The sequence below is a fragment of the Perissodus microlepis genome, chromosome 20, assembly GCF_051167445.1.
Source record: "Perissodus microlepis isolate ML-2025 ecotype Zambia chromosome 20, ASM5116744v1, whole genome shotgun sequence".
In the NCBI taxonomy this organism is placed as follows: domain Eukaryota; kingdom Metazoa; phylum Chordata; class Actinopteri; order Cichliformes; family Cichlidae; genus Perissodus; species Perissodus microlepis.
Window position 1 is genome coordinate 22,665,648 of NC_140480.1, and position 17,248 is coordinate 22,682,895.

General features: G+C 38.3%; 1 protein-coding gene across 9 annotated transcripts in view; it reads left to right on the forward strand.

Annotated features, from left to right (window-relative positions):
• Positions 1–754: 754 nt before the first annotated feature.
• The window catches only part of LOC146364522 (membrane-associated guanylate kinase, WW and PDZ domain-containing protein 1-like), an 88,036-nt gene continuing 71,542 nt past the window's right edge, over positions 755–17,248 (forward strand). For 4 of the 9 annotated variants that reach the window (XM_084915896.1, XM_084915897.1, XM_084915895.1 and 1 more), the window contains exon 1: positions 765–1,489. In XM_084915896.1, the coding sequence (XP_084772022.1) occupies positions 1,192–1,489 (298 nt within the window). In that variant the 5' untranslated portion in view covers positions 765–1,191. Of the gene's footprint in view, positions 1,490–17,248 lie in introns of all 9 variants that reach the window. The other 5 variants (XM_084915901.1, XM_084915899.1, XM_084915900.1 and 2 more) reach the window with 3 other exon arrangements.

Consider the following 17,248-nt stretch of genomic DNA (forward strand, 5'->3'; position numbering starts at 1 on the left):
TGATTTGTATGTTTGGTTAACACATTAAATATTACATGCTAAAACACATTATATTCTTTACTATGTATAAAGTTTTACTGAATTGTGCTGATCATACATTTTTCCAGTTTTCTTTTCTGTGACTCGTTAATGTCAGTCTATGCCAACTATAATTGTTCTATAATATTATACTCAAGTAGGTTTTTTTTAAGTCAAGGCATTTACTTACCGTTTATTAATCTTTTTGTTGTTTGTTTGTGGTTTACTTGGCGATTTTATTTAACTATACGCGGATCTTTCGTGTTTCAGAACTCTTTAACAACTTAAGGCGACACCACTGAATGTAAAGTACAGTTTTAACTTGAGTTTGTACTGCATTGAAACACCAGTTAACAGCCAAGGTGTGACTGAATTTACCCGTTTATAGTTCATGATGTGTTACATAACTTCCGGTTTTGGACTTTGAACCAAGAGCGCTAATAAACATGCAGCTCTTTCGTGTTCAGAGAGAATCGGCCCCCGCTGTGTGTTTCCTTTATTTGTGAATAAAGACAACAGGCTGGATCTCGCGGGGGATTAGACGCAGAGATCGTTGTAATCCGTTTGCGGGCCGGCAGGCGGGGAGGAGCTTTAGGACCCGGTAGATGTGGGCCGGGTAGGATTTTTCCTCGTGGAGTAGCAGCTGGACGCATGCGCCCCCCCTTCCACTAGTTGTCGATCCCCAGCCCCAGGAGCAAATGAGATGAATTGTCGTGTTATACCTGCTTAAAGGCGCCGCTGGTTTGTGTGAAAAGCTCAACCTGCTCACGGGATAGGTGAACATAAACATTTTTATTCTTAGTAGAAAGTTTAAAAAGTGCCAAATAGTTAAAGGAAGGGGGCAGAATTAAACGATGAATGAGGAGAAGAGTCTTTGAATGTAAAGCTGACAATCTGAGAGCGGATTAGATCCCACTGCGAGGAATCAGAGCGTGTGCTGTTGTGAAAGATGCGGAAACAACATCAGAAGCAACAACAATCTGGATTTTGAGACACTGTGATATTTACATGCACTGGCAGGAGGATGTCTTGGCTCAGGAGAAGAGTGAAAATTCTCCAGATTGGACGCAAACACACTAAAGTTTTCTTTCTGGGACAGTTTCAGGGCTGTGAATCGGATGATTTTTGCACCGTTCCTCGGATCTAACGGGTTTGGTTTGGACCTGAATCACCATGTCAAAAGTCATTCAGAGGAAGAACCACTGGATCACCAAAGTAAACGAGTGCGCGGTCATCCGGGACGCGTACGGGGAGCTGAATGTAGAGCTGCGCGGCGGAGCTGAGAATGGAGAGTTTCCATACATCGGGCAAGTTAAAGAGGATGCTGTGCTTTATCAGGACGGCAAACTTAGCGAAGGAGAACTGCTCTTGGAAGTCGAGGGGCTGTCTGTGTCTGGATTACCTCTGTATGACATTTTTACTGTGATCAGTTGCTGCAAAGGTCCCGTAAGATTGAAAACTGTGCGCCAAGGTAAGTCAGCCATTTAAAAAAAGTGATGCATGTTTACATACATGCATGCACGCGCGTGCGTATGACAGGTGTGTAGGAGAGTGACTAATGCACACATACAAAGCAGCTGATGAAAGCCAGTGGTGGCTGTTGTACAGCTGTGGTGCAAAAAGCTCATATACAGTAACAAAATGGGGATGTGAGTGAATTAGGGCAGAGGAGAGCTGCTGCTGCTGCTGCTGCTGCTCATCCCTCCTCAGCAGCCTGGAGTCTTCACTGGATTTGACATGAAGCTGCCCTGACAGTCATCCTGCCCCCATTTGTCTAATATTGCTAAAGCCACTCTGGGTCAGACTTGGAGCGTCACAGATTAGACCACCTATAATACTCCAACACTTTAAAATGTTCCTGTTTCTAGGGCTGCCACTAATTCTAAATCTTGTCTTTTTATTTGTTTATTTATTTTAGATTTTCTAAGGAGTAGAACATGTGAGACAGTCCTGAGGCCTCAAAGTTAAACTTGAACTTGTTTCTTTGTTTGTTATTGGATAAGGTTATTTTGGAAGCTGCAATATTCGAACCCCCCCCCCCCAAAAAAAAAAAAAAAAAAAAAAAATTAAAAATCTGATTTTATTGTGATATTTTTATTCCGAGCGTCTCTTTCCAAACATTCACTGTTTAACAAAGCTTGCAGTGCCTCCTCTCTGGGGAAATCATTAACTGTGTTATATAACTGTGGGTAGTGTCAGTGTAGCATCTTTGTACTGTATGTCCATTAGTGGCTCCACAGTGAATGTTTCACCTCTGAAACTGAAGTCTCGACCTCAGGGACAAGAGCTCAGCACTAATGCCGCTCTGTGTTTGCAGAACTGGCATTTGTTTGACACATAATCAGAGCATGTTTGCATCATGGGACATTTTTAATATCCACAGTGATCCAGTAGTTTTCTAATTATTCTTAACTCCTATGGAAACACTCAACGCATAGACATAAAGGATATCTTGGCCCATCTGTCATTAGTTTCTTGCATTAGTCAGCAGATTCTCCTTGTCTCTTAATTAAAGGAGGGGGATATTCTTTGATTATCCGAGTAGCTCACAAGGCTTTCATTGTGCCTGGCAGTCCACTGGGCTCCCATGCAGAACCGGTAAGGGATAGCGATCCAAGTTGTCCCAGACCAGATGACAGGCCGTTGAGACAGATCAGATCTCTCTGCTTTTCATTCCAGAAAGCTGTGGGTCGTATTACACGAGACCACATCACCTCGGTACTGTAGGTGGAAACACAATCAGCATGTGCAAGTAGACGGTGCCCACAGGTGTGTCGCTCCCTCAGAGGAATGCACAAAAAAAACACCTGAAATAAACCTGAGCATTCCTGCAGAGAGTGTGGAATATTAAACTTGTGAGATCTTGATGCCTGACGCTTTAAAAAAAAAAGAAGCTGTAGAATACTCAGCAAATAACATGTAAAAAAACCTGTTCAATAGAGGTCAGAAAGATTTTTAAAAAGGGTGATTTTTTTTGTTTTCTTTAATTAGTTTGTTTTTTACGAAGACGATTACTTTATTTACCCAGAACAAAGTGGTAAAAAAAAAATTTTTTAAAAGGAAAATAAGGTAGTTATCATATGTGTCTAATGACTATTGACAGTAAATAACTGTAAACTTTATCTTTGGATTGATAATTCTTTTTATGGTTATAAGGCAGAGAGGGTGTGCCCAGTAAATGTAAATTGTGGCTTATAAGTACAACTGGCTTCAAAGTAACCAAACTGCAAAGCGTCTAGTATCACAGCTACAGCTGCTAACTCTGCCAGATCACAGTAACTTAACTCCTTTTGTATTTACAACAACTGTATCCATCTGAAAACCTCCAGCTCATTCAACCCGAAATAAAAACAAAGTAAACCATAAAGGAAAACACTCCGAGGCAATTGGCCCATACTTTCCTTTTTAGCCCTTCCAGAGGGCTGTGGTTACTTCAGATGTTTTAACAACAGTGATACTTACAAAGGTCAGGCGAATAAAATAGTTTTCTGATGTGGCATAACTTTCAGGTTAAAGTCCAAAGAAGGAGTTCTTTGAGACATCTTATGACTGTGACCTACTTACGCAGCTCTTCTCTGTTATCATCGGTTGAATCCAGCTCAGTGATGAAAGGTTTTGTTGTCACTGTGTTTTGAGCTTGAATGGCTGCTACCTTGGCCAGGTCTCCCTTGTAAAGGAGATTTGCTCTCAATGGGACTTCCTGGTTAAACAGAGGCAATTATAATAGCCTGACATCTTTTAGTGTCTGTAAAAGCGCAACAGTTCTATATCAGGTCATTTAGTAATACTAGACTAACAAGAGTGCTAGTGAATGAAACTGTTTGGGTGTGAACAGTCTTCTCAACAGTTGAATTATTTATCTTTTAAGAGAACCACGATGCCCTCCAGCAGCCAAGAGTCTGGGGGTTTATGATCATGAGAGGGTCTGGGCCAGGTGTCAGGCTGTCTGATTTCAAGTAGCCCTTACTCCCCTTAGATCTTGTGTTGAACCTTAGCCAGACAGAGGGGAATCAGGCCAGTCTGCTAGATGCCAGGCATTCCTGGGAGGTGGAGATGAGCTCTTAATGGAACACTCTGATGAAACTGGCTAGACTTTTACACATAAAATTTTACGTTTTTTACCTTTTTAGTTAGTCCTTTAGACCTTCTCTTGCTTTCTGTCATCACCCTGCTCAGTCCTTGGATGCAGTGTGGTATAGTTATTAACAAGACTATCTGTGTAGTCCTTAAACTATTGTGATAGTAAGCATCTGTCATTACAAACAGCTTTAGAGTCACTAACAGCTACCTGTGTGTACATTTAGTACCACCAGACTCACCAGTTAATCATCATTCCCATTTGGGAGCACACCTGGCTGCTTTGATTGAGTTTACTCATTTCTATATGCTAAACACATATTGTTTCCATTTTCATATTTTCTTCAGTGGCAATAAAACACTATTAAAGATATATGTTGTTCAGTTCTTTATTTAAATGTTTTTGTAATGAAATATGAGCCAATCCAGTGTTGCGTTATGCAAATTTTAGAAGTTATGCACATCTAGATAAATAGCTTCAGGCACAACTTTTCTAGCTGGGTGCTTTTCAAACCATTGCAGCAGAAGTGGGCACAACCAAATGATAAAAGCCAGTCAAACATCACATGGTTGAGGACATTCACTTTATTTATTCATAACATTATATACTCAGACAGTGATGAAAACTTATTTGATATAGTTCATTCTTTTTTGGTCAGATTTCTGTTACTTCCACTCAGATTTTTGATGCTCAAAAGAAAATTGCAGTTATTCAAATGCAAACTTTAGTTTGGGTCCACACAATAGTACAGAAATAGACCCGTTTACTGTCTTATATAAAAATAGTATTGGCCTCATCACCTTATTCCCCTGTTCAAGTGCATAAGTTTGTGAGTTTCTATAAAATTCACAACTTTTTGTACTACGGGTTAAAAGTCGCCTGATGATGGGCGTGACCACTTTGGATGATTCGTGGTTCTGCTGGATGTCACGTCAGCTATGTTGAGTCACTGGACTCGACCTCTTGACTGTGTTGTTACAACGCATTCTCTCTCCAGACGAGTTATATACTGATGCATAGTCAGGAACCCTTTCTCACCACGGTTAAGTTACCTCCTTTCAACACGGGGAAGAAGAATAACCTACAAGTCAACATCGAGAGGCGATCATATGACCTTCAAACAGAAGACAAGAATTTGACTCCTTGCTGGGACAGTTTTCTTTAGTCACTTACTTACATTTTTGACTATACCTTTGCTGATCTAAACCTAACCTACCTGGTCAGATTTAGTCTTCACTATGTTAAACAAACACTGCATTAAAACTCCCCTTTGCAACAAGCTTTTCTGACAATGACCGATTATGACGGTCCCAAAAAAAGCATTTTCGCTGTTTTTGCTGTTTCTATTTCAGATGTTGAGGGACAACCATTGACCTTTACTGGACTTCATACTGAGGCGCATGCTGATAAATGTCAGTAAAGTAGCACAGTGTGAAGCCTATGGGTCCTGCCTTTTGTATGTGATGATTTCAGAGCGGTTGGTGCCATTTGATGTGTTGTTGTTGATGGTCCTCATAGACAGACCAATAGTTTGTTTCTAGGTTTACCTGGTACAATAAGTGTAATATTTTATTTATAATTAATTAATAAGCAAATGTATGTGTCTGTGCAGTCCATACAGTTTATGGATTCAACTTTCCTCACTAGTATTAGCTTATGATGGAACAACCCGCCCTCTTATCCAAATAATTACTTCTAGCTCTAAAAATGAAGACTGGCTTCAAAACTGTATTCACAAATAAATGTGTGATATGGCTGCATCCATCTGTTATAAATAGATTATATGGGGAAACAAATAGAAAGTATACTTAGCAAAACTGGATTTAATTGTAGCTTGCCTTTAAATTCTATGTTTAAAACTGACTGGGATTTAAAGGTTACACTATCTTTTATGTGTGGTTAAAAAGGCTTACAGGCATCATGACAGTGTTTGCAGATGCAGAGCTCTTCCCTTACAGGCTTATTCCAGAATGCAAGTTCCTTGCATTTTTTAATGACGAAGACTTTGTCAGTCTTGATTAAAAGCAACCGACTGCATGTAAGTATATCCTTGAAAGGCTTGTCAGGGGCTCTGTTCCTTCTGCTTTTTCCTTTCCTTTCCTTTCCTTAATCGCCTTCTCTTTAAGAGCTCTGTTTTAGACAGCTGTTTTAGACAGCAGTGAGGCCTCTAAGATGTTTTGCGTGTTCCTATCTTTTCACACTTATGCTTTTTTTGTGTGCACAAAATAAGATTTTGACATTATAAGAAATGTTACTGTGGATGTCTTCAAAATAAGTGTAAATATAGCCGTACTTTCTTGTGTCTCATACTGTATGAGCGCATGCTTTTTTATGGTTTATATGCTGCAGTTTTACTTGATGAATGTTAATAAAGGCAGCGCACCAGTGAAGGAACTATACGAGGAGCACATAAGCAGCTTGTGTCATTTAAGCTTGAACAAATGGCTGTGCAATTCACAGACTTTGCCTCAGGTGTTGTAACAATGAGGTTAGGATGGAGTGCAGGCCAGAAGGGTTACAAGAAAAAACCAGCGCTGTGCATGTGATGCTCTCTCAGGCAAAGACATTCATTGTTTGTACTCTGTAGCCTTGCAAAAGTGGCTTGTCGGGTGTACATTATTTTTGCATATATCAAACCATACAAAACCTGACATACAGTGTCAGATGTATAATTCGTGCTTTTGCTTATAATACTTTATAATACTCGCACTATCAATGAATCAACCAGATATTTTCTTAAAAAATCATTTAATGTATTTTAAGCTGAACTGCTGTCAGTATATTAAAGTATGGCCATGTTGTTTCACTTCATAAGTCTCAGGACCATATCAGTAAATTTTTTGTGTTTGAAGGTGAACCTTCTCAGTGGTAAAATGTAAACTAGTGTCTGAGTATCAGTTATTTTGACAGTCCTGCTTGGTAAGCTTGCATGGTACCTACAGTACTAACCACCAACAGGGGGGTCAACCAACAGGCTCACGCTCCATGGTCATTACCAATAAGATTCTGATCATCCCCGTCTAGCGAGATGCAAGTGATATGCAAAGTCTTTGGCAAAGTGAGATTTGAAGTTATCATATCACTTGATATTTTATGAAGTTCTTCTCGTGGATCATTTTCAGCATGCAAAATTTATCAGCATCAAGAATTATGTGTTAATGACTTTCCAAGTTTGAGGGGAACACTATTCAGCTAATCATTAGCAACAATTATGTGCATGAAGGTTATGCTTTGAAAATTGAAAAGTGCTTGTAAAATGACAAATATGACCTTGAGTGTAATTTGAGTGAAGATCCATTAGGTGATTTCTGTGATCACTGAATTTATTTTCAGTGCTTGGAATAACAGGAGCTTTTTGACATCTACAACCAGCTTTCATAAGAAAATGCTGTGTAGAAAAAAACATATCATCCAAGTGTATGGTTGATAAAGTGACAGCTTTTCAGACTGTGCAGTTCTCATCATAAAAAATGTGCTTAATTTGTTTCCAATGACCTCAGCTTGAAAGGAATGCCGTGGTGATAAAGAAGGGTAAATTCATGTCATTAGGTTCATGAAGAGATACTCCTCCACAGCAAAGCTGTAACAAGCATGAAGAGCCTTCTGGGTGTAAAAAGTGCTCACTGATTTACTCTTGCTTATCATTGCACACAGAAAAAGAATTGCAGGCAGTGTGTTACTGTATGTAGATTTGCAAAATGCATTCAGCTAAATGTCTAACAAAAAAATACTCATCACTTTCCTGTTTCTTCAAACAGCAACTTCAGAGACTGAGAAATGAAGCCAATAAAATAAATAAATTAAATGGCCGATTGAGGTTGGCTATAAAAAGTGAGTCAGATGTAGTACCACATGTTAGGTTGGTTAACTCCAAAGAAGAAATCGCCAACTTTTGGAGGATTTTTAATTTAATTTATCCATCTGATCAAAAAAAGTTTAAAGAAAAATGGTTTGAAGTGTGGACAAATGCACAAAGAGCAAACGTCTCCAGTGTTGGTCATTTTATTTTATTTGCTGCTTAGGACTGATTAGCAGACAATACATCCATAGATCATGAACCAAGCACACTGGCTGATAGCTTAACAATTCATTTTCTCAAAAATGTGGTCTTTTCAGACCTCAAAAAACAAGATGGTGAACTTGAAGCTTCAACATGGAATTTCTCTGCACCAGTGTGTTACTCCACGATCTCTAAGCAAATCTTTTATAGGCTTTTTAGTCACAATTATGAAAAAAAAAGAGAGACAAATTTCAGCCCAAACTAAAAGGAAAAATGTTTTTTGTTGCAGAAATGTTTACATATAATGTCTTAGTAGTTTCGAGACAAGAAAAAATGAAACCCAGTCGTAAAATAAAGGACACGAATCATAACACCAGTGTGAACACATGCAAATGTGCAAGTAAATTTGGAATCAGAAAAAATAAATCACATTTTGAATATCTATTTTTAAATTGGTTTATCTATTATTGTTACTTAGAAATGACATATTTCTTCATAATTTCAAATGGGTTATATTTCAGGACCAACTGCAGACTCTATGTTTGTGGTTTGTCCCCATTTAGAGGCCACGCCTGTGCTTCTGATAGTTTTACTTAATCTAAAACTGACATTATCTTTTTTGAGATCATTATTTCACTTTCATCTGCATACAGACATGCACATTACCAGTAATACTTGATCAGTATAGGAGTTTGAACCCAGCTGAGGTTATTTATTTTTCTCTGTGTTGCTGTCTTTTTTCTCCTTTGTTACTGTGCTGTTTTCTGGAGTACCTCTCATATGCTATTATCTATCTGAATATATATAAAACCTTATTTCACAATAACTAGTATGTGAAACCATCAAAAAACAGAGCTAAATGGCAAATACGGGCCCTTTTTGGTCATGTGGCTAAATAAGCACCTGCAAACATCAACATGTAGTGTTCAGCTACAATATTTAAATAGTGTTTTCAGTGTCAGCAATTCTTTATGATACACATAAACATCTTGGAGTGCTTAGTCATTTTTTTGAGCTCCATGGAAGCAGAGTATGATTCGGTGTAAGGTTGAAAGGCCTTCAGGTGTAAGCAATGTATTATATACACTAAACATGATACCAGATGCCCTAAATGTGTAAAAAAAAGCCAAATAAGCCTTGTTTGCACTGGACATTTTGCAATTTGAATCATCACTGATAAATAGAGTGGGTGTTATAAGACCTGTTTATATAGATTGGATTTATATTGTTTTTTTCTTCCTGAGTACAGTTGGGTTGAAACAGGGAAGTGGTGCAGGGATTTGGTAATATGGATACGCTCTTTTAAGTAATCTATTGTTTTTTGGTTTCTACAGAAACTTTTGTTCCTTGACGTTTGCCTGTAGGGCTGTGCGTCTTCTGGGAATTTCGTGAAGAAGAGCTGTCCGAAGAATAAACTCAGCACACGAATGTCTTTGATTTGTCCTGCCATAGCCTGCAAACATTATAGTGCACACAAATATTCACTTTTTCAGCCTGGTGACACAAGTAGCAAAATAAGAGGTTTTTAGATTTTAAATAGTATCACAAGAAAATACTCATGATCTGGTAAATAAACCATGTGCTGCACATGTGTATGAAATAGTCCCTTGTTAGGCATCACTTCATTGAGTTAAGAACGTGACTATGACTCTGCAAACTCAGCAAACGGCTCTGAAGCTGTGAGCAGGATGGATTCAGTTTCAGTGGAGGTGCTTAGATTTATGTACTGTGTGTTTTAATAAACTGGTGCAGTAGCCAGTCAGAACAACCTATTGTACATCACTGCTGAAAGGTTTTTCCTCTCAATGCTACTGACTTAGTCTATCTTTGCTCTGATTGGCTGCTTGAAAGCAGGTGATCCAGGGAAAAAACACACTGATGAAGTTTTAAGGCCTTTCCACTAGATTTTCCCTTTCAGGCAGTCTCTGCACATGCAGTGGCGCTCATACACGATCCTCTACAGTCAATCAAGCACACATCTGCATGTTCACCGCAAGAGAGTCTCACACACTGGATATTAATTGACATTTAAACTTCGCTCCTCAATCATACATCTGGAGTGAATCAAGTACCATTGGAGCTCTTTTTTCATACACGTGACTCACAGTTCTACTTTTAGCATATTTCTTTGGTTTTGTTGTGGTTTTTCAGGCACAGTAATTACACCTTCTATAAGAAACAAATTGCATATACTGTGTGAAGCATTCTAATTTTCTTCAAGCTCCTCTGTCATCAGCTGGGTTTCTATATCAGCTGGGGCAGAACATCATGCTGAGATGAAAATATTTCAGTAAAGCGCTCATTTGATTGTTTGTAAAATAAGATGCTGCTACAAATGTACCATTATTTTTATTATGTGCACTGAGGGAGAGGCTTTTTGTTCTGCTCCTTATCCTTTCAGTACTTCTAGTGTGTCAGTCACCAGGGACTCGGATTGCTTGTGAGTGCTTGAGAGGCTAACCCAACCTTTTAAGGTTTTTGCAGCATATAAAACAAGTTATACCATCATCTCATATCCTGGCTTTAATTTTAACATTTAATCTGAAAGGGCACATGTTCCTGTATGTAACACACATTAAGCTGTTGTTCTACAACTCATCCTCTGGCCGCCCTGCTTGTTGAAATGTAATGATTTACAGGGTTGGTGAGTTCATGCTGTAAGAGGTTAACTTGCCTTGGAAACAGATTTGGAAATTCCCTCTAATGTCTGTTTCTCTATCACAGAATCAACACCTGTTTTATTGAAACAGAAAGGCAAAAATTAAAACAGAAAGTTTGGGGGTGTTAATTGACACCAGTGCACAAACTTTTATTACAATGATATATAATTTCGGGGTAACATGTGAGTAATTTTGACATGAAATACTTTTCCTGGAACATCATCAGCAAGCTGAGCTTGTTAATTCTGCTTTGGTACACAGAGTCCAGGCTTTTGTTTGGCTTAGCAAACATCTGTGCTAACCTCAGTCTCTTAAAGTGACAATCAAAATTGCATTATCTTTTTTTTAATGACGTTACCTTATTTGGATCATAAATAAAGACTTTGTGAGCACGCTGGCACCATGTGGATTTATTCTGGAGAATTTTCTTATTGTTGTTTTTGCATAATTTCTGAACAGCATCATTTCAAATAACACATATTTATATAAACAAAACAACTGGTTTCTATGGTTTTCTCTCAAATTTGTTGCGTTTAAATGTGCTATAGAAATAAAATTGACACATTGACACAAGTAGGTCACCTTAGTGCTAAATTCATGTATGATGGCGCTGAATCAAAAACATTGTAATAAGATAATGCACATATGCATGGCATATACAGTTTTAGAAATATTTGAATAAAACATATTGGCATAGTAAGGACATAGTAGTGCTTATTTTTACATTCCTAAGGCTGCTAATTCAAATAAGATGTGAGCTGCAAAACTCAATTAAAAAATAATTTTTTCTCTGTAATACTGCTTTGTGTTACAGAGTTGAGTTTTAATCATTATTTGAAGCTTACAGCGCACACTGGAGCACAAGACAGAAACTTAATCATTGTTTTTAGTCACGCGGGTGTTGTGGCTTACAGGGATGTAAACTCAAAGGAAAGGTTTCTCTTCTCGATGTTACACCTAAACCCAACCTAATACACAATGACTGGAGTCAGTGAGCAGAGCTGACTTTGATCTTGGAAGTGCAGAAGACCCAGCCAGCTTTTCTCATGATCTTGTTCCCTGACTTTTTGCCCTGTCAGACCATTGCCCTGACAGCTTTGAACAGGTGGAGAGAAGGTTCAAACACATTTATGAACTCTGTGCATCTGTGTGTGGGTCCCAGTGTTCACATTTTCCCCTGTATTCCCAGTCATATATTTGTGACTTGTAACGGGTGGAAGGACACCTTATCTACATCAAAGCTTTGCAGGAACTGGCTTCCTCCATCTGATATTCTCATTACTGTTGTGATGCTTGAAGACAGTTCCGTCTGTGGTGGTCTGAGTTAGTCACAGTAGGAAGGAAAGGAAGGCCACAACAATAAATCTGATTTGTGCTGCAGGGACACATCTTTGGTAGCTTCACGAAAGAGTGACAGAGAAATAATGAAAGAAAAACATATGGCTGACTGCATGTTTTCTTGACATAGACATGCTTCAGAGTTGCTAATGGTCAGTCAATTCCAGGTGTTACTGTTTGGTTTCAAAATATTAACCAGACATTCTGCTTTGTGACACGTTTTATGTGCAATCATCGCGGTCAAAGTCAGTCTGCTTCTTATCTATCTTTATTTGTTTCTGTTTGCACAGTGTTTCATTGGTCCATGTTTTGGGTCATGATCACTACAATATTCTCCCTCAGTCCTCTGGCCTGAGAGGACTGAGGGAGAATATTGTACAAATTTACTACAATCTGAAGCATGCGTCCAGATATCAGACCACGTGCTGTTTTTCTTACAGCTGTTCTGAAGCACTGTATTGTAAATTTAGACTCCTTGTCAAAGTGAGTTAATTGATGGAAGCACTTTTACCGAGCTGTCATTGTCAGCTAAACTTACTTTGAACATCAGCTCGTGTAACTCACTCTGTGTCTCTTCTTTTGTTACACTGCCTTTATAAACCTGACCTGAAGCTGGCTCGAATCTTATTAAGTTTGCAGAAGAAAAATAATGTTGTACTCTTTTATGTTTACTTCTGTTCTCAATATAGAGCTTCTGTGTGAGGTTATATATGGTAGCTTAGTCCGTTTAATCAGTTGAACATCACTGCAAATGCCACAGTCTGACCAAAATATCCTCAGATAACTGTTTTAAAATGAGGAGCAGACACGGAGGGGGGATATTTTTAAAACTCTCAGCAGAAGACATTATACGATGATAAAAGCTAAATATCTGTTCCTGCTGTTCTTTTAAGATAAAACAGATCCATGACACCTTCTGGGACTGTTTGCATGCTTCTGCCTGTACAAGGGAGGGACTGACCTTGGGCTGCAGCTGTTCATCACAATTTGGCAGCATCTGGCTGTGCTCAGGGGTGAGGTGTGCCCACGGGGGAGCTGGGCATACAGAGAGTAGAAATACTTTGTTCTGAGCTGGTTGCATAGAGGATAGGACTAATTAAAGCATAATCCATATAGCTTTCTAGATTAGAAAGATCTATTTCTGTCCTCCAATTGTACATTTGATACACTGAACATTTAGTTCTTCAGTCCTGAAGTTAGCAATTCTAGTACATTTGCAGAATGGCAGAAGAAAAAGAAGTTTGGCACGTCTTTAAATTAAGTACAATATAGTATAATATGATATAATATAATATAATGTAATATAATACTGCATGGTTAAATCCCAAAAGGTTGATTGTGTTCATCTGGACGTAGCGTTTTCAGTGGGTGAAACATTTCATCACTCATCCACGTGACTTCTTCAGTCTCAGCTGACTGCAGGTTTCCCCAATCTTATAAACATTACATTTGCACAGTAAATGAAACTAGCACCACTGAATGAACAATGGGCTGGGAGGTCAGTTCCTTGATCATTAACATGGAAATTCTCATGACCATTGATCAAAGACCACTGATCAGTGGACACGAGTACCATTCACAGAGACTTGGGGAATGGCTGCAATCGCAGCATTGTAAGATGGCGAAAGATGTACCCTTAAGCCCCCTCCACGATTCAGACATGGTCTTTACCTTTTCACGTAAATGGCCTCCCTGACTCGCTGCTCACACTCGTTGCTCTCTGTCCAGGATGTGTACATCCTCATCATTGAAAGAATGTCCACTGGCCTGTATAATACTGTGGCTCTCAGTAGTGTAAGGATTTTCTGTGCTGATTATTAAATCATAAAGTTTGCATGCATGACTAAATAAATACAGGGTTTCAACCTTTCTATTTCTGCTATTACAGATGTTTTTTTGCAACCCTTTTAAAAAAATGATCAAGTGTTTGTCGTACAGGTGGATTTAAAATGGATTTTTAAGTTACTTTTGTTTAAATCGAGCTTTGCCCTACCTTTAACATTTGTTTTAATGCCATGTAACAGTTTTAGTGGAGAATAGCAAAGCTGTACTGAAGAGTTTGTTTAATTCCTACGATAAAAATAGAAACACTTGGCTGTGTCACAGTTATGATTTCGGTGATTAAAGCTGCTTCTCTGTCTGCAGTTATGACAAAAATGAAACCTGGACTTTCTCAGATAAAGCTGTCGCCTGACATTCAAACAGAAAATAACTTTGCTATCAAACTGAACACAAACAGACTTTCTCAGGTAAGTTGAAGATGTCTGACACGTTAATATATACATTTCTTATTTTAATTTGACCAACTCAAAGGCTATGTCTCTAGCGTGACTTTGCAGCAGATGAAGTTTGCACAGCTGTCATGGTGAAATAAGAATACATATATAAAATGTAACAATTTACATAGAGGATTTCCACCAGATAGGTTGTTCAACTCTGAGGGTTCTTTCTTTAATTCCCTTTTAAGGCTTTTTCATCTTTTGATTTAATTGGGAACATAGCTTCATAAGATACATTAGCAAAGTTAATAGTTGTAACTTTTGTCTATAAAAAGAAACCTCAAAGTCTTTGGAGAAGCATGGAAAAGAGGAAAGAGTTGCACAATCAAAGATGCAACTGGAAACATTGCAAATGATGAAAGCAGCACTCAAAATGAAACACTGAACAAACTGGTCAGCAATAACCGCACAGTGCAATCACACGCGGCACAAAATGACAGCTTCATTACTTTAGAACAAAATAAACAATGAAGAGAAGACATTGTACAATAACTGCACCATACACTATTCTAAATAAAGAAATATAAATATGAAATGTAACGTGTCAAAATAAATAAAGAAATACCAGAAATAAATAAGCATAAAAAAGGTTATATCATCAAGGTTACAAAGGTGCCATCATACCATGTTGTAGAAAAGGCTCAGTGTAGGATTTATTGGAGGCTTTTGTATCTGATTTCATCATATATAGACTGACGGATAAAAAAATCCTGGTGTGTCGGTCCAGGAAAGGCCTGGTGGACCACTGTGCTATTATTACATTGGTCTTTACTATCTGTCTTACATTTTTAAATGTCATCAACTGTCATTATGAGCTACTAGTTTATTTTATTTAATTGTCTTTTTCATGTGAGTTGTAGCTTCTGACTGTCGTGCATGTTTTCAACAGGAAAAGCTGTTAAAAAGCCACAAGGTCTTAACTATGTTTGGCGACAATTAAAACACATCCTTCCTTGTATTATATCTTGAACACACCACTGACTTGAATATGCCTGAGTAAGCACTGGAAATGGTCCAGTCTTATTGTCATGGCCCTTCTTGTCATATTAACGTAAAGTATGTGGGAAGGAAGGGATTACAAATTAGGTTTAAACATTCATGTGACAATAGCCTTGACTACAATACACCCACAATGGAAGTAATGACAAAAGACATCCAAGAATGTTCTTCACTATAATCTGAAAACATCTGAAAACCTATTTTTTAAAAAAACAGATTCCTTCATGAATACTGCTCCTACTTTTGGTTGATATTATAAGTGTTGATATGCAGTCGCCCATTACCAGCAGCCTCATTAAAAGAGAGCTCAATAGCACAAGTACTTGACACATTATATCACATCAAACACTGTGTCGTATTAAAGCACTTAAAGCATTCGCAGTTAAACTTAACAGAAGCAGAAGTGATTGGGAAGCAGTGCTTAATCTCATTGTAGTGATCTCAACAGACTGATGTAATATGTGGTTAAATTTCTAAATGAACAACTTATGATTTTATTGTGTTTTTTGACCCCCCTTAATTACTTTTAAGTCAACTTTAATCGCTTTCACATGTTGTTCAGATCTTGTTTTATTTAATATGAGTCCAAAACTGATTTGCTCTTTTATATGACTGAAAAAAATCAACAAATAGCTTTTAAAAATAGCTGAAATAATAAGTTATAAAAAGAATTTCCATTGCAGAAGACTTCCCATCTTTAGGCTCACGGGTCCACATCGCCACTCGCTTGGTACAGCAGCATAATGAACCATGCAAACGCTGCCTCTTCATTTCTTTAAAGGCCCTCTGATCCAGCCTTTTTTGTGCTGTCCAGCTGTGAAGGAAAATCTGTGATTTCTTATAGTCTGAAGGTCGGGGAATTGATGGTTTGATGGTCAGTGATGTATGAAGGACTGCAGTCTACCATTATACACAGACATATATTCACTTTTAGTCTGAAGCAGTTCAGCACCGATGGTTTATGTGCTGAGCAGAAGGAGAAAACCTTATTTGACGTAGGTTCTTGTGTTGCTTAAAATGTCTTTTTGATGGCACAGTGTGCATCATGTGGTAAATCTTCCAATCTTTTTGTCTTCATTATTTTGTCTCTTGTTTGTAAGAGTCTTTTTTATCTTTTTGGGTTGAAGTCTGTCCATTTTTGCATGTTTTCTACACTGCGCTTACAAAACGGGACAAGCTCTTCTGTTCTCTGGACCATCTGTTAAATTGTCACCCATGGGGATGCTTAGATTTAACCAACCAATAAATCACGTTGCATCACCAAAAGCCAGAAGCGGTGCATGAGTTTGGGAGGCAGCATCCTACAACAGATCATCCGATTTTTTTTTTTCTGTTTACGCTCTGCTGCACCGTTTGATTGACTGATTGTCTCTTCGAGTTCTTTTCTCTAAATATAATGTTTTCATGCTATCCCGTCTGTCTTCCCGTTGTTTTCTTGTGTCTTCTTTTTAAGGAAAGAGAGCTTGTGTTGTGTGTTGATGATGATTCTCTTTGAATAGCCAGGACTGAAATGCACCTGTGAAGGTTTTCAGCATCATAATAACCACACTGGCTGCTCAGATCTAAGGACTTTAGATCTGACTCAGGCTTTAATCTTATCTCAGCTGCTGATCCCCAGGTATCAGTCTGACGTGTGTTATCTGTGCTTGTGTGTTCATCTGTAAGTGAAACATTCTTGCTTTTTTTTTTGTCCCTCATCGGTCTGCAAGAAGGTTTATTGAGCCCACTTTATATCCTGTAATTCCTGCTCACTTTCTGGTTGGGAGTACTGTTTTTTCAGTATATTAGCTAAATCCTCTGACAAACTTGCACAGCTGGCATTTCTGAGATACTGCCACCTCTCAGCACAAAATCCTGGTAGCCATTGCATTACAAA